At 38.9% G+C, this 26683-nt stretch overlaps 1 protein-coding gene across 1 annotated transcript in view; it reads right to left on the minus strand.

The window, feature by feature from the left end:
• The window catches only part of CAB39 (calcium binding protein 39), an 87173-nt gene that overhangs the window by 29454 nt on the left and 31036 nt on the right, over window positions 1-26683 (minus strand). The window contains exon 2 of the mRNA XM_080799235.1: window positions 23073-23228. Coding sequence (XP_080655361.1) covers window positions 23073-23186 — 114 coding nt within the window. The 5' untranslated portion in view covers window positions 23187-23228. The remainder of the gene's footprint in view (window positions 1-23072; window positions 23229-26683) is intronic.

The raw sequence follows: 26683 nt of genomic DNA on the forward strand, positions 1-26683 counted from the left end.
CTTGAATGTCTCAAGGCACCTCAAAGCTAACACAATCGAAAACAGAACTCATGATCTTGCCCTAATGCCTGATACTCTTCCCTTGTTCTCTATTTCAGGGAATGGTATGGTACTACTACTGATGTTCTGGTGCATGCTGGAAACTCAGAAGCCATCCTCAACCCTTCCTTCTTTCTAATATCTATTTCACCACATCTCCCAAATCCACCCATGTATCCCCATACCACCACCCACCATGTCAGAGTCCCCACAGTTCTTGCCTGGACTACTATAAGTAGCCCATTAACTGATTTTCTTGAATTCCCTACAATCCATTCTCCATATCACAATTAGAATGATCCTTTCTTAACATAAATACCATTGTCATGACTTCTGCTTCAAAAATGCTCCAATTACCTATTGCTCTTGGGTTGGAGAAAATTTCTTAACATGTCCTGTAAGACCGTGCACTATAGTTCCTCCCCCACCATCTATACGCCACTTCTCTGGTCACACCGGCATCCTTTCAGGATCCTGGCACATGTGGTTTCCTAGGCCCATGCCCTGGCCTCACCTCTTGGCCAACTCACATTCTTCTTTCATCTTTCAGCTCAATGATCACTTCCTCAGAGGAGTCTTTCTTGCTAAATTCTATCACACCTTTACCACTGCCACATACTTCTTTTCTCACAGTTGTACATAATTCTGCTTTTACTTGTGATTTCTTTTTTTTTTTTTCCTTGTGATTTCTAATTAATGTGTTCCCTTCTACTCCACCAGAAGCCCAGCACTGGCAGGTGCGCCATACTTGCCTGATGAATAGCTGAAAATCGGTAATCTTGATCACCAGGATATCAAAAAAAAAAATCCAGATGAAAACTGGATGTGGGGGAAATGTAATATCATCACACCATGAAGGCAAGGAATTCCTAAAAAACGCAGTGCATGCAAGAAAGGCAATCTACCTGGTAGAGCGACAGCAGTGAGCAATGAACATAAACCCCTGTGTTCTCACAGAGAAGAGTCTGGAATGAGACACCCCAAACTGAGCATAGTCTGCCTGTGAGGACAGGGTAGAATACTTTCCCTTTTCACTTGCTCTACTTCAGCCTTGTATATTTCACAATTTACACCTTTACACCCATGATTAGTTGCCATCTACAGAGGATAATCGGCAGCATGATATAAAAAACTAAAACTCATCAACCTTATTATTAGCAGTGCTGAGAGAGAGTTAAGTTCATATTTCAATTGATGACTTAATTTTATGCGTACTTCAACTATTTGTGTGATTTCGGTTCCCCATTACATGGATAATTACAAGTTGACTAAATAAAACCTTAAAAAAAAAGAAGAAAGAAACATGTCCAAATTTTCCTTCAAGATGATCAGAAAACCTTGGGCACCTGGGTGGCTCAATGGGTGAAGTGTCTGCCTTTGGCTCAGGTCATGATCCTAAGGTCCTGGGATCAAGTTCATCGAGTCCCACATCAGGCTCCCTGCTCAGTGGGGAGTCTGCCTTTCTCCTTTTACCTCTCCCCCCTCCTTGTGATCTCTCTCTTGTTCTCTCTCTCAAATAAATAAAATCTTTAAAAAAAAAAAAAAAGATGATCAGAAAATCTTAAGAAGTATTTCACCAGAAAAGGTGATGTGGCAAGTGTTTACTGAATGAAGATAGCCCACAGAACAAATAAACTTGTCTGTTCCTGTGTAGGCTTGGCTTGGCATCCTTTATCGGCGTTCACATCAGGGAGCCCGCCTAGTCCCCCATCTCTGGTCTGTTGGCATTAAGTCAACATGTTCTCTGCCTCTCTGACCACATCCTCCTTATTGCACCTCCGTGTCTGTCCCTTCACACCTACCAAGTAAGCGAGTCACACTTACTGCTTCTCCAAGCACTATACCTTTTTTCAAGCTGCTGAGACCGTTGTGTCACCTAATCCACCAGGCTCCTCAACGACCATGTTACCTGTCCTGCCAAGACTGCATGTTTCTGTGCTGTGCGTGCCCACAGCAATGGGTCTCTTGTTCCCCTAAACAATGTTGGATATTTTTCACTGAAATTTTCTCTACTTCTCTACCTCAGCTCCCAGGTTTCTCGGCACTGTAGAGGAAGTGCTGGAAACCTGTGTACACTTAGTTGGCTAAGATTCATGCTGTTTGATGGCCTTCAATCTAGTCAGAAACATTTCTTCCATCTGGATTATTTTCAACCAGTAACTCCTAATAACAGATGCTTCAAAATTGCTCCACTTTCCTCAAGAGACTCAGTGTCTCTCTCACTCTCTGCTCCCTATCTGAACAACTAGCTTCACTCCTTCCATGTTGAGATAAGACTTCATGAACTTAGGGGCGCCTGGTGGCTCAGTGGGTTAAAGCCTCTGCCTTCGGCCCAGTCATGATCCCGGGGTCCTGGGATCAAGCCCTGCATTGGGCTCTCTGCTCAGAGGGGAGCCTGCTTCCTCCCTCCTCTGCCTACTTGTGATCTCTGTCTGTCAAATAAATAAATAAAAATCTTAAAAAAAAGAAAAAAAGACTTCATGAACTTCTTCATCTTGATGTACGTCTGCCATCCTCCATCCCGACCCTGGACACACACCAGAATCACTTGGGGTCTTTTTAAAAAGATGCCCAAAGGGGCGCCTGTGTGGCTCAGTTGGTTAAGCGTCTGCCTTTGGCTCAGGTCATGATCCCGGGGTCCTGGGATCGAGCCCCATATCGGGCTTCTTGCTTGGCGGGGAGCCTGCTTCTCCCTCTCTCTCTGTCAAATAAATAAATGAAATCTTAAAAAAATTAAAATTAAAAAATATGCCCAATCCCCTCAAGAGACTTGTTAATGACAAAAGGAAAAACAGTTCTTTCACATGCAGACACCATCATAACTGTGTGACAGAGTAAGTGAATGGTAACGGGACCATTGACCTCACATGCCTCCTGGCACTGCCAAGGGTACAGCATTACTTCTGTGGTTTTGTTGCCAAAAAGACATCACCTGCACTGAATCATGAGGAAACATCAGCAAAACCCAAACTAAGGAACAGTCTACAAAATAACTGGCCAGTACTTTTCAAAAGTGTCAAGGTCATAGGAGTTGATGGAAGACTGGGACACTTCCAGATTAAAGGAGAGTAAGGAGATGTGACAACTAAATGCGATGTGTCATCCAGAACTGGATCCTGGGCCAGGAAAAGGACATGAATAGGACAACTGATGAAATCTGAAAAAGACCCATGGATTAGTTAATATTATCACATAAATGTCAGTTTCCTGATTCTGATCATTAGACTGGTTATGAAAAATGTTAACATTTGGGGAAGCTGACAGAAAGGTACTCTTTTTGTAATCATTTTATAAGTCTAAAAAGTTCATCTACTCTCTTATTTTGCTTTTTCTTCACAAGTGAGAGGCATCCCTCCTGAGTTCCAAGGCTGATGATGGTTCTATATATGTGCTGGAGAAAGGGCCTCTTGCCTCCAATCCCCCATGTGCAATTTTGCCAGTTGTGTGGGCCTCGGGGAACGTGCAGATTCCACACCTTAAGATCTCAACTTCCAAATAAAGGCTCTCCCAGTTCTCTACTGCCCCATCCTCTCTCCTCACTCTCTCACCCTGACATTTTTCTCTCTCCTCAAGTGACTCTGAGTGCTCACACTACTCCTGTCCACCCTCGGAGCCTCCATACCCACAAAGCCTTCCCTCACTTCCCCCGCTCTCCTCCTCTGATGCCACAGCAGTTGCTCCCCTGTTTCAGCCCCCCGCCTTGTAGGGTCAGATCTTCTCATCTCTACCTCTCACTTCCCTAACTTATTACATGGCTTTGGAAAAGGCTTGCTTATACTTTTTTGTTCCGTCCCCACTGCACTGTCTATGATGGTGACTTATAAACGATTTGACTTCATGATTTTGTTAATTGACTCAATTGTCTAAGACATTTTGTCAGCTGAACACGGTGTTCTGGGACACAGACGCTACCCTTGGGTGGCCAGTGAGCATCATATTAAGTTTCATGAACACAGACTACTAAGAGCAGCCAACTGTTTTACAAATATGTGGTCAAGAAGAGAAGCATGTGAAAGCATTAGCCCCCTCACGACCAGCCACTCACTTGACTGGAAGATGACGTGGATCACGCCTCACTAAGCCTGCTGCTGTGGATCACGCTGCTGCCCCATGGAGGCAAGAAGCATGAAACTCGAAGTTTTTAGTTGTTTTCTTGAGGCTTTCTGAGCCACACATGTGGGAATCTGAGGATACTCAGTGGAGCAGAGTCACGGAGAAAAGAATCTGGGGCTTGACAGAATTTCTCAGGGAAAGGCTCTGAGCTGAGAAGTGTTATTGCTAACTGCTGGGGGCCAGGCACATTAATCCTCTGCCAGAAACCCTCACTGACTTCCCCATACAACTGACGGTAACACACTTCATTTTTAATTAATATCCCAAGGGATATTTTTAAAATTAAATGATTTAAATTACAGGATCAACTTAAGTAGTAACCAATATTCCAAAGTTCACATCTCACACTCACTTCACTAGTAACAATATCAAAGCTATAGACTAGAGCTCTTTCCCTCCCAGCGTGAGGACACAGGAACTACTTCAAATTTTTAAAGTGTAGTATCCGTATAATAACTTCTCCAATTACAACTAAGGCTGGGAGCCTTTCCACTGCCTGTTTTCCCATTAAAAAATACAGCAAAGTGGGAAAATAAATTAGCAAGCCAAACACTACTAAAAATGTCCTATATCAAGACCTCCAAAACCTCAGGTTTTGTGTTAACTCTTGCCTTAAGGCCAACGTTCCCACAGTACCCATCACTGTACTATTTTACCAACATTAGTGGCAACCACTCAGATGCAAAATAGCGATGTGAAAATACAATTTTAGAAGACAAAAGGAGATCCTCACTTGGTAAGTGAATTAGTGCTTCTAGACCATGTCCCTGAAGTGCTCATAGCCCTTTTCACCCACTCCTCCCTTGGACCCAACAAGGCCCAACTGTTCAGGAGATCTCAAAGTGGCCTCATAGCAGGAGTGAAAGATGACAAGGTGGCTCTTCAGAGGTGCAGACATGGGGATGTGTGGTAGAAGACTGGGTCTGCTCACTCTCCGACCCAGTTTTTAATAAAGTTACTAGGTAAGCCCAACTTTAAATATAAAGTACACTTAAAGATAAACATGGCAAAAGTAGTATGTTTAAAATATAGATATGCCTGCTTCAGAAATTAAAAGGCAAAAAACCCTTTAAAAAAAGATATTCTACTTCATAATAATAATTAAGTTAAAATGGTACAGTATTTATTTCCTCCTGCCAGAAGTAAAGACTTCTAAAAGAAGTCTGGTGAGTGAAAAATAAATTGGTCCAACAAACTGGATGGCAATTTGGCAAAGTGTATCAAAAAGCTTTAAAAGATGCAATCTCCATAAATCACACATTATACTTCTAGGAATTTACCCTAGGAAAATAGATAATTACACAAAGATAGAGGTATAAGCAGTGTGATTTATAATAGCGAAGAACTAGATGAAAAGTTATCCCACTGAACTGGTTAAATTATAATGTACGGAAGACCGTGGCAAGCTTTAAAGATAATTAAGTAGATCTATACTGATATGCAAAGATGTTAACACTAAAATCGAAAGATAAATCAAGTTACAGAACAGTATGATCCCACATTCATTTACTTATTTGCTAGGAGAGAGAGGGAGGGGGAACATAATATGAATGAGAATCTGTAAGGATATCCTACCATGTCAACAGTAGTCACTTCACGTGCTAGTGGAATGAGAAGGAGCTTTAAACATAAAGATACACACATAGAAATCCATCACAACTACTAGGCATAATGAAAGGAGCACAGCTCTCTCACACACCTCCCCCAGATGCCTCATATCCCCCTCGTTACCTACAGAGTGCTCAGGAAAAGAGAAAGAGAGAGAAGTTGCAGATGTCAGCCTCCTCTATGTCTTCAAATGAACAAGGCTTTGGCAAAAAGATGCTTAGGTAAGGAGAAAGAACCTGATGACGAAGGTTGTGAGCCAGGAATACAGAGGCAACATTTCTCTCTTTTTTTTTAAGAGACTGTATTTTTAAGTAATCTCTACACCCAACCTGGGGCTCAAATTTACAACCCTGAGATCAAGAGTCGTAGACTCTCCTGACTTAGCCGGCCCGGTGCCCCAAGGCAACATTTCTTACATCAGTCAGTCAGGAGGAGAGAGGGACCAACCAATTTTCTCAGAGAAAATGAATTATGAATTGAAATGCTAGATTTAAAGTGATGCTGCAGTATGGAGTCAGAGTATCTTAAATGTTGAAAGGAACATCCGTGATCACCCAAATAAGTGTTGTTGCTGTTGTTTTTAAAGATTCATTTATTTGAGAGAGCGAGTGAACACGTGTATGGGAAGGGCAGGGAAGAGGCAGAGGGAGAGTCGTGAGCAGACTGTCTGCGGAGCCCAACACAGGGCTCAATCTCTGACTCTGAGATCTAGACCTGAGCTAAAACCAAGAGTCAGGCGCTTAACCAACTGCAACACCCAGATGCCCCAAGGGTTTTTAAACCCTTTTGGGGCCACTGATAACCTGCTCCCTACTTCTGTCCATCACCATTTTTCAAAATAAAAGCCTTACATAGAATCCCAACATACAAATGAGGATAAAGTAAAACTAAAAAAACGGACAAAGGAAGAAGGAGCACCTGAAACCACAGTCGGCTTCTCTAGAGCACACTTTTGGAATATTAAGTTTAAAAGCAAAAAACCACACAAACACGCCCTTTCCCTAGCCCCCGGAAGAATCCCTCCTTTAATCGATCTCATCAGAAATATCAAAGTTTCTCTAGATAAGTAGGTGGCAAACTTTTTGTGGATCATATAGTGTCTGTCACAACTACTCAATTCTGCCACTGTAGCAGGAAAGCAGCCACAAACCATATGTCAATGAATGGGCATAGCTGTGTTCCAATAAAACTTTATTTATTAAACCAGGTAATGGGCTGTCCTGGGCTGCAGTTTATTGACTCATGCACTGGAAAATATTTGGTGGGTAGAAAATAGGCCAGAGTATATGTGACCCTAGAGTTAGCTGTATACAACTATCAAATCCTCTCAATTCTCCCTCAGAAATCTAGTTGCATATCTGGCTTCTCCTCATCCTTTAGCTTTCCTTGTCACCAGAGTTCTCCACGAAGTTCATCTTCTGCCACTATATCTTCACCAATACACTTCCAATCTCACCCCACCTCTGACTGAAACATTGCTAGTAGGAATGAAAAGTGGTACAGCAACTCTGGAAAAGAGTTTGGTGGTTTCTTGCAAACTAAACATGCGGTTACCTTATGACCCAAGAATCGTACTCTTGGGCATTTATCCCAGAGGAATGAAAACCTACGTTCATACAAAACCTGTACAAAAATGTCCAGAGTAGCTTTACTTCTAATAGCCAAGAACTGGAAACAGTCTAGAAGTCCTTCAACGGGTGACTGATTAAACACACTGGGGTATATCCACAGAATGGACTAATAAAACTCAGTAATCAAAAGGAATTATCATTACTCACAGGACTACTTGCCCTGATCTTGTGGGAATTAAGCTGAGTGAAAAAAAAAACAAACAACAGTCTCAAAAGGTTATACACTGCATGATTCCATTTATAAGACAGATATTCTTGAAATAACAAAATTATAGATTTGGAGAACAGATTTGTGGTTGCCAGCAAGGATTAGGGAAAGGGGGAGAAGGGATGGGTGTGGCTATAAAGGGGCCTTGTGGCCACGAAACAGTTCTGTGTCTTGACTGTGGTGGTTATGAAGAAACCACACTCCTACACACACGCAACAGGTGCATGCGCACACACACAGAAAACTGATGAAATGGGAACAAGGCCTGTGGACCTTATCAATGTCAATTTCCTGGTCTTGATATTAGATAGAGTTATGTGCCATTCCACCACTGGGGGAAACTGGGGGAAAGGTACCAAGGGCTCTTCCTATATACTTTTCTGCAATTTCCTGTGAATGAATAATTGTTTAAAAATAGATTTAAAACAAAGCAAAACAACCACCACAAAGATTTCTGCAGCTCCCTCAGTGTATCTTTAGATTGTATATAAGGTCTTTTTCAATTTACCACAACCTACACCTGTAGCCTCATTTCCCACCAGACCCCTCTATCCAGTTACCCCATAATGTCACCTTGAACTTGTCACCATATTCTGGACATACCATAAACTGTTTCACATTCCATGCCCTCTCACTCTTTGCTGGCAACACCTTAAAATCCAGTTCAAATGCCATGTCAAACTTAATGCTGTATCTGTACCTGTCTCTGACACAAGTAGTACTGTCTTATCCTCCTGGTTCCACAGAATTTCATGCATACCTCTAAGTCTCTCTATACTACATTATATTATTTATATACCTATTTCCTCTAGTAGATTATAAAATCCTTAAGAACAAGGACAAAATCTGATCTATGTGCCCATCTATCTGCCCACAGAGATGAGGGTACTAAAATGCCTGTGGATTCAATCAACTTGGGAATCTTTTGCAAAAGATGACAATGGAAGTAAAGTCATCTTTTCCAAGAGCCTGTCCTACCAATCACCATGCACATGAAACTTGGCACAAGGAAACATAATTCAGAAGGGAATCACTGTTTATAAAGTCATCTTTTTAAAGAACAATTTTGAAATGATCTATTAAGCAGAATTTTCCATGCTTCTGTTCACCATTAGTTTATATAATCAAATCTATTATAATTTACATGTAACTAGTTATTATTGAGAAATGCCTCAAAGAGCTCAGGTTTTTTAGTGGGGGTGGGGAGAAGGGAGGTTTAAATCATTTATTATTTTGTCTTACATTTTTCTTTGTTTTAAAGATTTATTTACACAGTGTAGGGATAGAAGGTACATATCTCAACATCATCAAAGCTATCTATGAAAAACCCACAGCAAATATTCCCAATGGGGAAAAACTGAGAGCTTTTTCCCTAAGGTCAGGAACATGGCAGGGCTGTCCACTATCATCACTGCTGTTCAACATAGTACTAGAAGTCCTAGCCTCTGCAATCAGACCCCCAAAAAAGGTGTCCAAATTGGCAAAGAAGTAAAATTCTCACTCTTTGCAGATGACATACTTTATGTGGAAAACCCAACAGACTCCACCCCAAAACTGCTAGAACTCATACAGGAATTCAGTAAAGTGGCAGGATATAAAATCAATGCACAGAAAATCAGTTTCATTTCTATACACCAACAAGAAGACAGGAGAAAGAGAAATTAAGGAGCTGACCCCATTTATAACTGCACCCAAAACCACAAGATACCTAGAAATAAATCTAACCAAAGAAGTAAAGAATCTGTACTCAGAAAACTATAGAGTCCTCATGAAAGAAATTGAGGAAGACACAAAGAAATGGAAAAACGCTCCATGCTCACGGATTGGAAGATTATTGTGAAAGGTCTATGTTAGCTAGAGCAATCTACACATCTAATGCAATCCCTATCAAAATACCATCAACTTTTTTCAAAGAAATGGAACAAATAATCCTAAAATTTGTATGGAACCAGAAAAGACCTTGAATATCCAGAAGAATATTGAAAAAGAAAAGCAAAGCTGGTAGCATCACAGTTTCGGACTTCAAGCTCTATTACAAAGCTGCAGTCATCAAGACAGTATGGTACTGACACAACAGACACATAGATCAATGGAACAGAAGAGAGAGCCCAGAAAGGGACCCTCAACTCTATGGTCAACTAATCTTCAACAAAGCAGGAAAGAATATGCAATCGAAAAGACAGTCTCTTCAACAAATGGTGTTGGGAAAATTGGACAGCCACATGCAGAAGAATGAAACTGGATCATTTCCTTACACCACACATGAAAACAGACTAAAAATGGATGAAAGACCTAAATGTGAGACAGAAATCCACCAAAATCCTTGAGGAGAACAGAGATAGGAGGGAACCTCTTTGACCTTGGCCACAGCAACTTCTTGCTAGACACATCTCCAAAGGCAAGGGAAACAAAGGCAAAAATGTAACTACTAGGACTTCATCAAGATAAAAAGCTTCTGCACACCAAAAGGAACAGTCAACAAAACCAAAAGATAATTGACAGAATGGGAGAAGGTATTTGCAAATGACATTATCAGATAAAGGGCTAGTATCCAAAATCTATAAAGAACTTATCAAACTCAACACCCCAAGAACAAATAATCCAATCAAGAAATGGGCAGAAGACATGAACAGACATTTCTGCAAAGAAGACATCCAAATGGCCAACAGACACACGAAAAAGTGCTTCACATCACTCGCATCAGGGAAATACAAATCAAAACCACAATGAGATACCACCTCACACCAGTCAGAATGGCTAAAATTTACAAGTCAGGAAACCACAGATGTTGGCAAGGATGCAGAGAAAGGTGAACCCTCCTACATTGTTGGTGGGAATGCAAGCTGGTGCAGCCACTCTGGAAAACAGTATGGAGGTTCCTCAAAAAGTTGAAAACAGAGCTACCCTATGACCAGGCAATCACACTACTGGGTATTTACCCTAAAAATACAAATATAGTGATCTGAAGGAGCATGTGCACCCCAATGTTTATAGCAGCAATGTCCACAATAGCCAAACTATGGAAAGAGCCTAGATGTCCAACGACAGATGAAGGGATAAAGAAGATGTGGCATATATACACAAAGGAATATTATGTAGCCATCAAAAAATTGAAATCTTGCCATTTGCAACAATGGGGATGGAACTAGAGGGTATTATGCTAAGCAAAATAAGTCAATCAGAGAAAGACAAGATCATCTGATCTCACTGATATGTGGAATTTGAGAAACAAGGCAGAGGCTCATAGGGGAAGAGAGGAAAAAATGAAACAAGATGAAACCAGAGAGGGAGACAAACCATAAGAGACTTTTTTTTTTTTTTTTTAAAGATTTTATTTATTTATTTGACAGTCAGATCACAAGTAGGCAGAGAGGCAGGCAGAGAGAGAAGGGAGGAAGCAGGCTCCCTGCTGAGCAGAGAGCCCAATGCGGGGCTTGATCCCAGGACACTCCCAGGTGCCCCGAAAAAAGGAAGTTTTCAAATCAAAGTAAATTAAGATAAAGGATCTGAGATGTAATCTAAAAGAAAGCTGAAAAATATTGCTGGTGCTAAACATTTGATAAAAGCATTAATTCCTGTGTTAATTAAGAAAAAAACTACTCCAATAAACACACACACACACACACACACACACACATACATCTCTCTCTAATAAAGAAAATGTCTCAGCAGTCTAAGCTGAAAGATCATGGACTAAGAATAACCTATAAATAACCTTCTGGTGTCAAAAATTACTCTAAACAAGTTGAGTAACCATGAGTCACTGTTAAATGGCTATGCTAGAAAAGGCTACTCCCTTTGCCCCTCTTAAATATGCCAACATAGAGCAAACTTATTCCTCTCATGAAATGAGTGAATATAGCCATTCAACACTGTAAACACATGTATTCACAGCAATGAAGGGACCCAAGTATAAGCTGAACAGGCAGTTGTACCTTCTTTATATAGTATGCGGTGGGCAAAGAGTGTGTAAATAGCCATTATACGCACACATTTATGCGGCTGTTAGCAATGAAAGAACAAATTCCACCCCATCCCACTCCACCCTCATGCCCCAGTTACCTAAAAATAAGGATGGTAAGATAAACCATTTTCCCCCTAAAAGTGTAAGGGAAGTAGTTTTCAAATTCTTTTAAAGAGGTGTGGTGTGGTACCTAAGGAACTAATCTATTTGTATTATACACAATTCTTAATAAGGCAGCTGTGTACCATATAAAACAAGCAAAAATAATAACATATTACAAACGGGAAATAAGCATTCAAATGTTGTATTTACCATTTCATCTACAAAATCACAAGAAATGAATGAGAAAATGCCCGTGGATATAATGAGTAAGGCAGAAACAGGCAAAGATTCACCATGGGTTTGGCAGAGCCGAGAGTGAATTCACACTGTACTGGTTATAATCGGAACAACAGCTTTCTTTATATGGATCTTGAGAATAATGACAGGAAACTATTATACCTCAAAATAAGACAGATGGCTATTCTCTATGAAGGCACCTTGCAAAATATGGTGTTTTTCAACATAAGGATGTGTCAACCATGCAAAGCTTGTATTTCTTCTACAAGACCTAGGTGGGCTCTTGGCCTGTGCCAAATACACATCCAGAGACAGAATATCTGCTCTCTTGAAGGGAAGCCAATTTCTACCTATTATTTTCCTAATAGCAAGATGAAATTGGACTCCCTGTTTTACTTCCACTTATAGGTTTTAATTCTACCTCCTGCCACCATCTGGAACCTTCCCTTTCCTCATATAAGATGATCCCCTAAAAACCTTTAACTAAGAGTCTAGGGCTCACATTTTATTCTTTCTCTACTTCACATCTCCAGTTCATTCAATTATTCCTCATGGCAGAGTTCTCAATCTCTGTGCCAGATGGACATTCCTCTCCCAACACATTCTAGTTTCTCTATATCCTCAAGTATGGACTGGTCTATATACAGCAGAAGACAATCACTTTGAATTTAAATACTGTATTTCCATTATTGCTACCTAGGCTTTCAATAGTCTTTCTGGGTACTTCACTACATGATCTATTCTCAGGGCAAAGGCATGAGGTTTGTAAGCCACCTCTATCTCAGCTGGCCCATGAATCGTTTTTTCTTACTCTCTTTATTGAATTATAACTGACACAGAAGAAACCACACAGATTTTAGAGTGTACAATCTGATTAAGTTTAAACTTATGTGTATACCCATGAACCCATCAAGACATATTAAACATACCCATCGCCACTAAGAGTCCTCTGAAGTCCCCTACTTTGCCAACCCCACTCTAACCCTCTACATCCCTGCCAATCCCAAAACAACCATTAATCTACTTTCTGTCATTATGGCTATCCATAGAGTTTTGTAGAAACAGAACCATACATTATGTACTCTACAGACTGGTTTCTTTCACTCAACATAATGATTTTGAGATTCCTTCATGCTGTTGTGTACAATAACAATTCCTTCTTTTTTATTGCTGAGTAGTATTCCTTTCTATGGACGTACCACAACTGGTTTATTCACACACCTGGACTATTTCCTACTTTACACTATTAAAGATAATGTTGCTATGAACAGTTATGTACAAGTCTTTGTGTGGACATGTATTTCTTGTTCTCTTGGTAAATACTCAGGAATGGGATGCTAGATGCAAAATTAGCTTTTAAAGAAACGGTTAAACTGTTTTTGGTAGTGGTTTCTCATCTTACATTCCCACCAGCAGTTTCAAATATTCCACATAATCACCAACATTTGGTATAACCTGAGTTTTCAATTTTTGCCATTCTAATAGGTGTGTAGTGGTATCTCCTCATGGTTTTACTTTGCAATTCCCTAATGATTAATATCTTTTCAAGTGCTTATCCAAAAGCTGAGTGTTTTCTTAGGTGAAGTGTATATTTGGATTTCTTGCCCACTTTTTATAGGATTGTTTGTTTTCATATTGCTAAGTTTTCAGAGGTCTTCATATATTCTGGATGCAATCTTTTACCAGATATATGCTTTGCAAAGATTCTCCCTCCTTCTGTGGCTTGTCTTTTCATTATTTTAACAGTGTCTTTTGAAGGGCAGAAAGTTTTAGTGGTGATCAATTCCAATTTACTAATTTTTCTTTTAATAGAGTATGTTTTGGTATCAGATCTAAAAATTCTTTGCTTAGCCCAAGGTCACAAAGATTTTCTATTTTCTTTTAGAAGCTTTATAATTTTAGGTTTTACATTTAGTTGTGTGATCCATTTTGAGTTAATTTTCATATATGGCACGAGTTATGGGTCCAACATTTTTTTCACATATGTAGCTATCAAATTGTTTCAGCACCAACTGTTGAAAACAACCACCCTTTCTCCTCTGAATTGCATTTGCTCCTTTGTCAAAAAATTTCCATATACATGTAGGCTTATTTCTAATTCTGCTCTGTTCCACTGGCCTATGTGTCTTCTTTATGTTGATGCCACACTGTTTTGATTATTGCACCTTTAGAATTCTTGAAATCGGATGCTGTGAACCCTCCGACTTTGTTTTTGTTCCAATTTGTTTTGATTGTAGGTCCTCTGAATTTTCATACAAATTTTAGAGCCAGCTTGCCAACTGCTATAAACAAGCCTGCTAGGATTGTAACGAATCCATAAAATTACAATTTGGGGATAACTGACACTTTAACAATATTGAGTCTTCCAACCCATGAACAGGTATATTTCTCACTTATTTAGGTCTTTGAACTCTTAGCAAAATTTTGTAGTTCTCAGTGTATAGGTCTTTTACTTTGTAAGATTATCTCTAAATGTTTTGTATTTTCTCGATACTACTCCAAATGATTTTTTTTTTCAATTTCAATTTGGGATTTTCCATTGTATTATTACAGAAATACAACTGTCTTTGTATATTTATGTTGTAACCTGTGACTTTGCTGAATTTATGTATTAGTTCTACTAGCGTTTTTGTAAATTCCTTCAGCTTTTCTATGTAGATGATCACATCATCCACAAATAGAGTTTTACATCTTCCTCTTCATGCCTTTTATTTTTTTCTTGCCTGACTGCACTACAAACTCCTAGAACAAGTTGAATAGAAGTCGTAAAAGTGAACATTCCTTTTTCTTTTTCCCCCTTTCTTATTCTTGATCTTGGAAATACATGATTCAGCGTTTCATCATTATGCTGTAGGGTTTCTGTAGATGTCCCTTGTTAGGTTGTGGAAATTCTCTTCCTAATTTGCTAAGAGTTTTCATCAGGATTGGTTTTTTTCCCCTTTTCTTTTTTTTTTTTCCACCTACTGACATGTGGTTTGTCAATACAATGAACTATACTGATTGATTTTTGAACGTTAAACCAGCCATGGGTTCTAGAAATAATATATCACTTGGTCATGATGTATGGTCCTACTGTTAGATTCAATTTCCTAAAATTTAGTTTATAACTTGTGCATCTTATATTCATAAGGGATATTAGTCTATAATTTTCTTGTAATGTCTTTGGTTTTGGTATTAGGGTAATCCTGGCCTCAGAGAATGAGTTAAGAAATATTTTTTTCTTAAATTTCCTAGAGAAGTTTATGTAGAAATCATGTTATTTCTTCCTTAAATGTTTGGTAGAAATTTTTAGTGAAACCATCTATGGCTAGATTTTTTTTGGCGGGGGGGGAGAAAATTACTAATTTTGAATTACTTTAATGGATATAAGGCTATTAAAGTCATCTATTTTTTTCTTGAGTGAGCCTGGGCAAGTTATGTCTTTCAAAGAATCTGTCCATTTCATCTAAGTTGTCAGATTCATTGGCATGAAGTTGTTCACAATATCCCCCGTTTACCCTTTTAATATCTGTAGAATCTGTAGTGATTTCAACTCTTTCAATGTAGATACTGGTGACTTGTGTCTTCTTCTGATCAGTCTTAGCTAGATTTTATCAATTTTATTCATCTTCTCAAAGATCAAGCTTTTTGGTTTTGAGTTTTTTCCCTGATTTTTATTTAATGAATTTCTGATTTGATCTTTATTTACTTCCTTTCTTCTTACTCTGTTAAATTTGCTCTTTTACTGGTTTCTTAAGGTGGGGACTAAGACCTTTCTTCTAACATTTGCATTTAATGCTATAAAATTTCCCCAACTAATGTTTTAAAAGCAACATTGCACTAATTCTGATGTTGTGTTTTGTTTTTATTCCACTCAACTTTCTAATTTCTTTGACCCATGAATTATTCAGAAGTATGTTTAGTTTCCAAATATTCTGGAATTTTTCTAAGACTGTTATTGATGTCTAATTAATTTACTATATCTAATTAATTCTACTGTAGTCACAGAACACATATTATATAAATTTATCCATTTAAATGTACTAGAACTTCTTTTAAGGCCCAAAATATGGTCTACATTTACGAAAAATGTGCCATATGTCACAAAGGTGGGAGTGTTCTGCCGTGGTCCTATAACTATCAGTCAGGTCAAGTTGGTTGATAGTATCTTTCTGATCTACTAGAAGATCCTTGCTGATTGTCTACTTACTTGTTCTATCAAGTACTGAGATTGGGGTACTGAAATCTCCAATTAAAACTGTGGATGTGACTGACTTACCTGGCAATTTTATCAGTTTTTGCTTGATTTTGCTTTAAGGCTCTGTTACTAGTTGCATAAATATTTAGGATTGCTGTGTCCCTTGGATTAACTGACCTTTGTTTTATCATGAAATGATTTTATCCCTGGTAATATTCTTTTGCTCTGAAATCTACTTTTGCCTGATATTAATAGAGGCACTCCAGTTTTTTCTTTTGACAAGTATTAATATGACATATCTTTTTTCCATTCTTGTAAGCTGAGTCCTTATCTTTCTTTATTTTTAAAATATTCATTCATTCATTCATTTATTTAGAGAGTACAGGAGCACAGGTGAGGGGAGGGGCAGAGGGAGAGGGAGACAGACAGCATCCCAAGCAGACTCCACACTGAGCATGGAGTCTGTTGTGGGGCTGGATATCATGACTCTGAGATCACAACCTGAGCCGAAATCAAGAGTTGGAGGCTCAACTGACTGAGCTACCCAGGTATCCCTGTGTCATTATCTTTAAAGTTCATTTCTTACAGGCACATAAAGTTAAATCAATTCAAATCAACGATCTCTGTCTTTTAATTGAGGTATTCAGACCATTTATATTTAATGTGATTACTGCTATGGTATTTGAGTCTATCATCTTGCTGTTTGTTTTCCATTTGTCCCATCTGTTCCTTAATCCCCCCTTTTCCTCTTTTTTCGTCTTCTTTTGGTTTAATCAAGTATTTTTAGTGATTTTGTTTTATTTTCTCCTTTGGCATGTAGTTTTTTTTTTGTTTTTGTTTTTAAAGATTCTAGTGCAAAGCTGTATTTTTTCTGTATTGCATTTTATCAGTTAAGACCATGCCGTTCCTTCAACCTCTGCACCACCACCCCTAGCTAACTAACCCTCCTCCGGTGTTGGATTCAGTTATATATAGAGCTTACTATCCTTCTATAGTATTTGTCATTCACAAACTCTGTTAATAAGCCCTTTAATTCTTTTCATATAAATCAGTAACAACAAATCAACAGCTTAGAGTTGAGGATAGTATCTTATAACAGATCACTAGAACCCTGCCTAGAAGCTCTGAGTGATCTACTAATCATGTCCACTAGGTATAATTATTCATCCAATCATTAAAAATGTTCCCTGGCCATCCTGAACTACAGGGGAAGATAATTAGTGAAATAAAAATATCTGGAAGACACTGGGTAGATCTCCTGAGAAGGGTCATTTATCTCACTACTTCTATGTGTGGTACTACTAAAAGGGAATGTGATACTTGGCCAACATCATAAAAATCTTAAAGATTATCTTTAAGAAAAATCTTAAAATCTTAAAAATTATACACTCTTATTAGTCACAAACTCAAAATACAAATTTTACATACTCAGTAATACCTGTTTTATCCTATTTAGTAGGAATTAAGAGTTCAGAAGAGTCATAATGTAACCGCATTTCAATTTAACTGTGCCTTGTATTCCACTTTCAATAAATGCAAATAGTTATTAAACTGTCTCTGGAAGGTTTATAGTCTAACAGGGGAAGAAAGAATAAACAAACATCATTCGTGTATTAAAAATGTTAAGTGCTACAAAGGAAAATAGAGCAAGATCAAGAGGAACAGGAATGCCAGAGAGGAGAGTTGCCTTTTAAATAGGAGGTTGTGTGGGGCACCTGGGTGGCTCAGCAGGTTAAAGCCTCTGTATTCGGCTCAGGTCAGGATCTCAGGGTCCTGGGATCGAGCCCCAAATCAGGCTTTCTGCTCAACAGGGAGCCTGCTTCCTCCTCTCTTTCTGCCTGCCTCTCTGCCTGCTTGTGATCTCTGTCAAACAAATAAATAAAATCTTAAATAGGGCATTGTGTGAAAAGTGACATTTGAGCAAAGACTTGAAGGTGGGGAGTAAGCCAAGCAGAGAGCTGGAGGAAGAACATTCTAGGCAAAAGAAACAGCCAAATGCAAAGGCTTAAAGGCAAAAGCCTGACTGGAGTGTATAAAGAAAGGTAGTCAATGTGGGGGGAGCACCTGGGGAAGGGACCACTGAAGCCACAGGCCTGACTGTCCAGAGCAAGGGTCATTGTGTATTTTTCCGCTAAAGGGTAGACAGCAAATAGCTTTGCAGGCCACATAAGATCGCTGTTGCATATTCTTCTTTGCTTTTTAAACAAATCCTTTAAAAATGTAAAAACCATTCTTAGCTCACAAGCCTCATAAAAACAGGCCTAGACAAGGATTTGGCCTGTAGAACTTAGTTCAGACCCTTGTAAGGACTCTGACTTTTACTCTAAGGAAAATACTATTTGACTCATGTTTTGAAAGAACCACTATGCTTGTAGGGAGGCAAGAGAGACCAGTTAAAAGGATACTGTAGTAATCCAGAGCAGAGATAATGGTAGACCAGACCAAAGTGGTAACTAGCAAAATGGGAGACGTGGTTAGATTCTGGCTTTTTAAATTTTCTTCCGCCAAATAAAGCGAATGGATTTGCTTCATGAACTGGATATGGGAAATGTGAAAGGAGTCATGCATGATGCAAGACTCTTGGCCTGAAAAACAAGAAGGACCGAGTTTCATTAACTATGGTTGGAAAGACTGTGAGCGGATGGTGAAGTGTTTTGCTTCAAAATAAAGTAGAATTTATATTCCTTCAATCCTGCCACAACTTTGTAGCTATTTTATTTACTCTTCTAGAACTTCAGAATAATTTTTTAAATTACAAAAATCCTACTGGCATTTGAATTAAATTGCTTTAAGCTTAAAAATTAATTTAAGAAGAAATGGCATCTTAACTGTATGCCAGCTGATAACATGGACCAGGTATTCTTTGGTGCCTCCAAATAAGGTTTTATAGTTTTCTACATGTAGGTTCTTCATACTTCCTGATGAAAGTATTCCCAGACATCTTACACTTTTTTGTTGCTATTGTAAATGAAGTACTTTCTTAAAATATAATAATTTCTAAACAGTTCTGACTGGCATTTAGGGGTGCTATGAATTTTCTATCAATTTAGCTGCCCTGGTGATCTCTCACTTTCAAACTGGTTTACTTGTGTTTTACACAGATATATGAATATCTCAACAATGTAATTTTCCCTGTTTATTTGTAGTCGATTTATTTTCATTTCTAAACAATTTCTTTATATACTGGCTAGATTTCCAGAACAATGCTAAGTAAGTCACAGCTAGCATGATTTTATTGGGACTACTTTCAAGTTTTCAGTCTGAAGTATGAAGTCTAAGTTTTTCACAGTTTTTAACGAGTGATGAGATTTTCATCTTTTCATTGTGTTCAGGTCTCAGTTCCCTCTTCACCATCTGCATCAGTTGCTACTTTCTTTTGAAGCTTGATAACAAGGTGAGTCAGAAAATTCATGGTCCTCTACCCTCTTCTTAATCTATTTCAGAGTAAATAATTTACATGGATTGCCTTTCAGAATTGTTCTTTTCCTCTGAAATGAAATTTTTCATAAATTCAACTATTTTTTTTTGCTTTGTTTATCCTAATAGCAGGAAGTCTATTTTTGCTAAGGTTTAAAGCAGCAGTTCACCTCAGTGTTACTGACATTTTGGGCCAGATAATTCCTGGTTGTGGGGGCTGTCCCATGCTTAGCACATGTCTGGCCTTTTTACTAATTAGATGCCAGTGGCAGTCCTCCCTCCAGTGTTAAAACCGATAATGTCTCTAGACATTGCCAAATGTCCCATAAAGGGGAAAATTGCCCCTGGCTGAAAATCACTGATTTTGTAAAGTAGATGATATGAATTCCATCAGATAGAGTGAGAGAGTGTGTGTGAGCGAGTGAGAGAGAGCATTGAGAGAGTGGGGCTTGATCCCCAGAGATCATGACTTGAGCCGAAACCAAGAGTTGGGACGTTTAACTGACTGAGCCATCCAGGAGATCTTAAACTTGCTTTCTATAATTACAGAACTCATCTCCAATGCCACCTCCTCAAGGAAGCTTCCTCATATAACCCATCTAAATGAGGATACTCCCCCTACCTGATGCAACTGACCTACACACACATATACCTTCCATTAACTACCACAGATTTCAAAGTGTAGACCTCTGGGGACCCTGGAGACCCTTTCAAGGGAACCATGAGGTCAAAATTATTTTCAATCAATACTAACACATTATTTGCCTTTTTCTGTTATACCGCCATTTGCACTGATAGCAATGACCTCCGAGACTGAGTCAAGACAGGGACAGCAAACTGTACTAGCTACCACTGTAATCTTTATCATCATGCACTCAGTTATCAAAAAAAAAAAAAAGTCAGTTTCACTTAAGAATGTCAGGAGGAAGCAGGAACAAAATATTCATTTTATTAAATTTTGATCTTTGAGTACACATATGTCTTTTTAACATTGGTGTGATAAATGGGGAGCATGAGCACCTTCTGACCCTTCCGGAAGTGTAACTAACTGGCTGTCTTAAGGAAACGTACTTGTACAATTGTTGCGCTATGAGCTGAACAAAGCCACTTTTTTAATGGAAAGTTTTAATGGAAAGTCATTTTTACTTGAAAGAAAACTGACATATCATTCAGGCTTGGACATCTGGCAGATATTTTCTTGAAAATGAATGAAGTAAACCTGTCACTTTTAGGGAAAACACCCAACAGTATTTGTTACCAAATCTAAATTTTGAATACAAAATGCAGATCACTTCCCAATACTTAAGACTTTTCTGATGGGATGAGTAGTACTACTTAAAAATATGAATTTTTGATATTGTATAATGTGTTAGCATTTGGAAGATGTGTATATGTCAGTGATCTAATACTTTCTAAATGATCAATGAATGTTACAAAATCATACATGGATAAAAGATCTTTTCAAAAGACAGAGTATTAGGGGCACCTGGGTGGCTCAGTGGGTTAAAGCCTCTGCCTTCGGCTCAGGTCATGATCCCGGGGTCCTGGTATTGAGCCCAGCATCAGGCTCTCTGCTCAGCAGGGAGCCTGCTTCCTCTTCTCACTCTCTGCCTGCCTCTCTGCCTGCTTGTGATCTCTGTCTGTCAAATAAATAAATAAAATCTTAAAAAAAAAAAAGATCCTTTCAAAATACAGAATATGAAAAGTATATTCACAATACTTTCAGGTTCTATTACAACTAAGGAACTATCTTGAATTTTGGTTTGGTATAAAAAAATATTCAAAATTATTTGAAAGCCTTTTCTTAAAATATACCTCCTTTTCCTATCTATACATCTGTATGAGGCCAGATTTTCTTTATGTATTTCAACCAAAATAACTAACACATGACAGCAGACTGAATGCAAACACAAATATGAGAATCTAGCTGTCATCTGTTACACCAGACCTTTTGTCTTTAAAGTTTTATCATATCATTAACATTTATTGATATCTTATGATGGGAATGTGAGAAACTAAAATTTCCAGGGAAGACCTAACTGAATAGCCTGTAACAAATCTTAATCCCATGAGTATGAACTTCTCTTCTTCACAAGAACACAGGTAAACCAGAGCCTTGGACTTAAAAAAGATGTTAAGCAGTCGAATATTCAACAATCCAAGACAGGAAACAACCTTCTAAAACAAACAACAGGGTGGTAAATGTCATTCCAATGAGTGTTGAAACACTCATTCAAATAATAGTGGGGAGTCCCAGCCCATGGGCGTCAGGTACTGTGTAGGGCGTAAGTGGACCAGAAATAACACATGGGTCAAAGAGACCATGTTCTAATAAGGGGGACAAAAATCCGACACAAACAAAATCATGTTTAAGATGGTGGCAGTGCTGGCATTTCCAAAGGAGGTGGCCAAAAGGTAGAGATTTGTTTTAGGGGTAAGGATGAGGAAGGAAAGGGAGTACTCTGGGAAGCCATCTAGGAAAAAAGAAAGGTACAGGGTGGTTATGAAAGATGAATGGGTCTGAGGTAGAAATGGAGGGGGTGGATAAGACAAAGACATTAAAAACAGTATAGCTGATTATTTGCTTTAGTTGGTCTAACAAACAGAGGCAAGCTGAGATTGTTAGAGTACACAGAATAAAGGGAAGAAGGGTTGAAAATCACCTAGAGGGGCGCCTGGGTGGCTCAGTGGGTTAAGCCACTGCCTTCGGCTCAGGTCATGATCTCAGGGTCCTGGGATCAAGTCCCGCATCGGGCTCTCTTCTCAGCAGGGAGCCCGCTTCCCTCTCTCTCTCTCTGCCTACCTCTCTGTCTACTGTGATCTCTCTCTGTCAAATAAATAAGTAAAAAAATAAAATCTTTAAAAAAAAAAAAAAAAAAGAAAATCACCTAGAGAAGCAGAGACCAGGTCATGGAGGGTCTTGTGTGCCATAGGAGGAGTCTGCAAGGAAGGTTTAAAGTAGGGGAGGTATTTTAGAAAGAATACTAAGGACTAAGCTACTGCTAAGGTCCTTAAGAAAGGTCATGAGGGTCTTCATCAAGTGGGAATGGATGTCATGATCAATTCATAAATCCCTTAGGAAGTAGGGGTTAATACTATTTTGTGAAAGATCACATCTTAAAGAAGAAGGAGACAGACTGGGATGAAAGCCAAGTTTTAGGCTATGGTGACTGGGTAGAGGGAGACACTAGTCATGGATAAAGGCAACACGGAAAGGAGGAAAGGAAACCGGGTTGCTCTAAGACAACCACCAGTGTAAACAGAGATTTCAGGAATCAAATAAACCACTTCAACAATGAAAACAAAACAAAAACAAAAACAAAACCACCATCCCCCCAATTTAAACAAACTTGAAAACCTGAAATGAAAAACCGAGAAAAAAGTTAGAAATCAATCTATTAGATGGCAGTACAGAAGAAAGTATACGGTGTTTAAGCATTAACAAATGCTACTTTAGGACTCTATTTTAAAAACTCCAAATCGGGAATTATTGATATTTTAAAGTCACCCCATAATCTGTCTTGTATTTGCTCCTAATCAAAAAATTGAAAACATAAAATAAAGCCAAATACATACCTTTTCTGCTTTTTTGTCAGATATGTCTTGCTTTTCCAGAACGGCCATGCTCTCCTTCAGGTTTTTCACAATGTCTGCTGGAGATTTGTGCGACTTCCCGAACGGGAACGGCATGGCGGCAGCGATGGATGCCTCGCTGCGCTCTGCCTGCTTTACCTGCGGACACAGAAAGGCACAGGTGAGAAAAAGTGGGGTCAACAGAAAAAAAACATGCTTTTTAAATCCTAACATGGGAAGAAAATCAGTGTTTGAGAAAGTCACTTTACGACAGAACTTTCAAAATGAGCAGGAACTGAGAAACCCACAAAAAATCAAAGGAAATGATAATGCAGAAATATCTTAGAATTACAGAACACTTTGTACTTTTCAAAATACCTTTTTTATCACCTGCTCTCCTAACCAATCATTTGAGGAGGAACATGCTGGTGCTGATGAGCAGGGCAACTAGTACTGCCAGGCTCCATACTGAGCACTTTAATTCATCATCTTATGTGATCTTTTTAAACAATTCCCTGAGGGACATTACTACCATTACTACTCCCATTTACAAGTGAACTTTAATGAGGTCAAGAAACTGACTCAAGGTACTAAACGATAAAACCAGCTCAGGTCTGTCTTGATCCAAAGTGTCCTTAGTCACTGCACTATACCTCTAATTAATAGATATCCCTATTTTACAGTTGAGGAAACTGAGGCAAAAAGCTAGGTAAGGAGCTCAGCCAAACAGCACTAGCAACAGGCTCACTCTCTAGGTCTTGGCCAGTGTTAACACTGTTTCCACCCAAGCACCCAGTGGGCACACACCTCCTTCTCTTTAGTCAGTCAGGGTCTCAGAGTTGGAGAGAATCTTGGACCAAGCCTGGAGCAAATCTCCAGGCAGATCCTCAAGTCCCTTAAGTAACAGTTTCAATGTGTACTTTTTCTGCCTGGATAAGACTATCTCCTATGAAGGAACTCACTGGATAAAACCCTGGGAATAATGAACTTCTGGAAGTTCTTAATTTTTTGTGGGTAGCAGAAAACAATATTTCAACCACATAAACCACAATATTACATCATGTAAAAGGAGGACATCAACTATTCCAAGAAGTCACCATGAAAAAACAAAGTTACTAACAAGACAAACAATGGAAGTAACTTGGGAACGTGTCAGAACTTATAATAACTTTTACTAGATAAACTGAAAGAAGTTAGTTCATAGACATTCAACAACCTCATGTAAGATACCAAAAGGTAACATTTTTGAGAAGAACCTTACAGAGCACTTAGGTCAGTGGTTTTCAAACTGTGACTTTCAATCTCCTATATTTAACTGTCCCTGGGACCCACTGCCCACCTCCGTCCAAATTTTTTCCCCCATGTCAACACAAAATATCTCCACTGTACAGCATCATTAACACTTCTTTTGGACTTTGCCTAAGACTTTACTTGAATAAACTATTTGAATGTTTTTTCTCTGAAGTCTGAGCTACAGGGACCTGTATATCTGTTTATAAACACACACTTGGGGGGAAGAGCATGCAAATTCACGCTAAAGTAAAGCCTACAATTAAAACATGAATATGTGTGTTATTTCTTGACATTTTTTTTTTAAGATTTTATTTACTTTTTTGACTGACAGAGATCACAAATAGGCAGAGAGGCAGGCGGGGGTGGGGCGGGAAGCAGGCTCCCTGCTGAGCAGAGAGCCCAATGCGGGGCTCGATCCCAGGACCCTGAGATCATGACCTGAGCTGAAGGCAGAGGCTTAACCCGCTGAGCCACCCAGGTGCCCCTCTTGACATGCTTTGATATGACCTGTTCTGACCAATCTTTACACCTAAGTATCACCTATATAACTTACCATCTTTCTATCAGCTTGTAAATCTGCTTGATCACAGGACCAAAGAGAAGCACAGGTTCTCAAAATCCAAAGATGCATAAAATTGTATCTAAGTATCTTTTCCATGACAAGGAGTTTAGACCAATTATAACTGAGTTATCCCAAGTGGCTATTACATTATCTGATTACCTGACTAGGTACACAAATTATGTTCATAGGCATAGACATCCACAAATCTTGGATCATTCTTTCCCATTACTTTTTTTTTTTGAGGGGTTAATGCAGGTTGCTTTTCCACGAACACAGTGAATTCACAATCACAATAAATCCTTTGAAAATACAATCTTTCCTATTTGTACTCTGCAAATAATAGCAATGATGCTACAAGTCAATGCTGGGTGGAGGGTAGGAATGTTTAATGGTATTTTGCAGGAAATGTTACGGTGCTACGCAACAGAGATATTTTCAGCTCTGGCTCAATGGTGGAAGAAGTGACTTTCCAGGGCAAAGGGGGTTTTAAAAAGTTCTGCCATAAACCAAATACTCATCATAGCAGAAAGGGTACAGCTGCTGAAGAGAACCCATATAATGTGCTACTGTGAGAGAAAAGAGGAAGCATGACACAATCATCCTTTTAATTAGTATACTACGCAGCCAAAATTTTGCAGAACATATAAACTAGTAAGACTGTACTCTGAGGAAATATAGTTAGTAACAAGTACCCAAAACAAGAAGTGGATACTCCTTGGAGATGAAACACACTCAGGCACATGTCTGAGTTTTGGAACTGACGATCCCAAATATGGTGATACCCGGGCGGAGAAGCAATGGTAAACAAAGATTAAGATGGTTAAAAGATACCTTTCATCATAAGGACCTGCCTGCCCTTCCAGGTTCCCTCTTCTCCTCTACCATCAGCAATATTTCATTACAAGTATTTGAAGGAGTTTTAGGGATTCATAACAAGAGCCCAATTGATGAAGGGCCTTCAATAATTCTGCACTGCCCTTATAATAAAATCCAAATTCCTACCACGGCCCTCCTAGGCTTTACCCATTTCCAAGTCATGGCCCACTGCCCTGGCCTTTATCACAGAGGTCCAGCCACACTGATGTTCTTTTTGTTCCCAGAATATGCCAACTACTTCTAAGCCAGAGTACCATGTTTGCAAATATGGTACAAATCTTAATTTTTAAATCTAGATGGTGGGTATATGGGTTTTCCTTGTTACTCAACTTTTCCATATGTTCAAACTATTTCTTTGTACTGTTTTAAAACTGCCTAAACTACGTTTTGGACATAACTGGAGTTCATGAACGGAAATGGACAAAAATATATAATTGAAAAATCCATTTAGCTTTCGAATACAACCAATTTCCTCCATCCCTTCAAAAAAAGGTTTTTCGGTTCATAATATACCTCAGCAGGATTCTTCAGGCTGAGCCAAAATTATTAATGCAATTGGGAGAAAACCAGCCACTGTTAGCATTCTAGAGGGCTGTGGAAACCCATACACCTACAATTCTCAAACTGGAGGTAAGCTTGCTCCTGATGCTGAACTATGCTGTATGCTGTATCTATCCCAAAGATAAAGAAGTCTTACATAGGAAATTTAACTTGAAAATTCGAGGCAGGAGACTGGGGGTGGGGGTGGGGCCGAGGAATAATTAAATATTACTGGTTTCATATTAAAACCAACATTTATGAACTCTATGCTAAAGCTGCAGGAAAGGAGCCTGTGTGAATACCGAGCACTATATACCCTTTTGCTTCCGTGCACTGCTCTCCC

Source organism: Martes martes (assembly GCF_963455335.1).
Source record: "Martes martes genome assembly, chromosome: 3".
NCBI classification, from domain to species: domain Eukaryota; kingdom Metazoa; phylum Chordata; class Mammalia; order Carnivora; family Mustelidae; genus Martes; species Martes martes.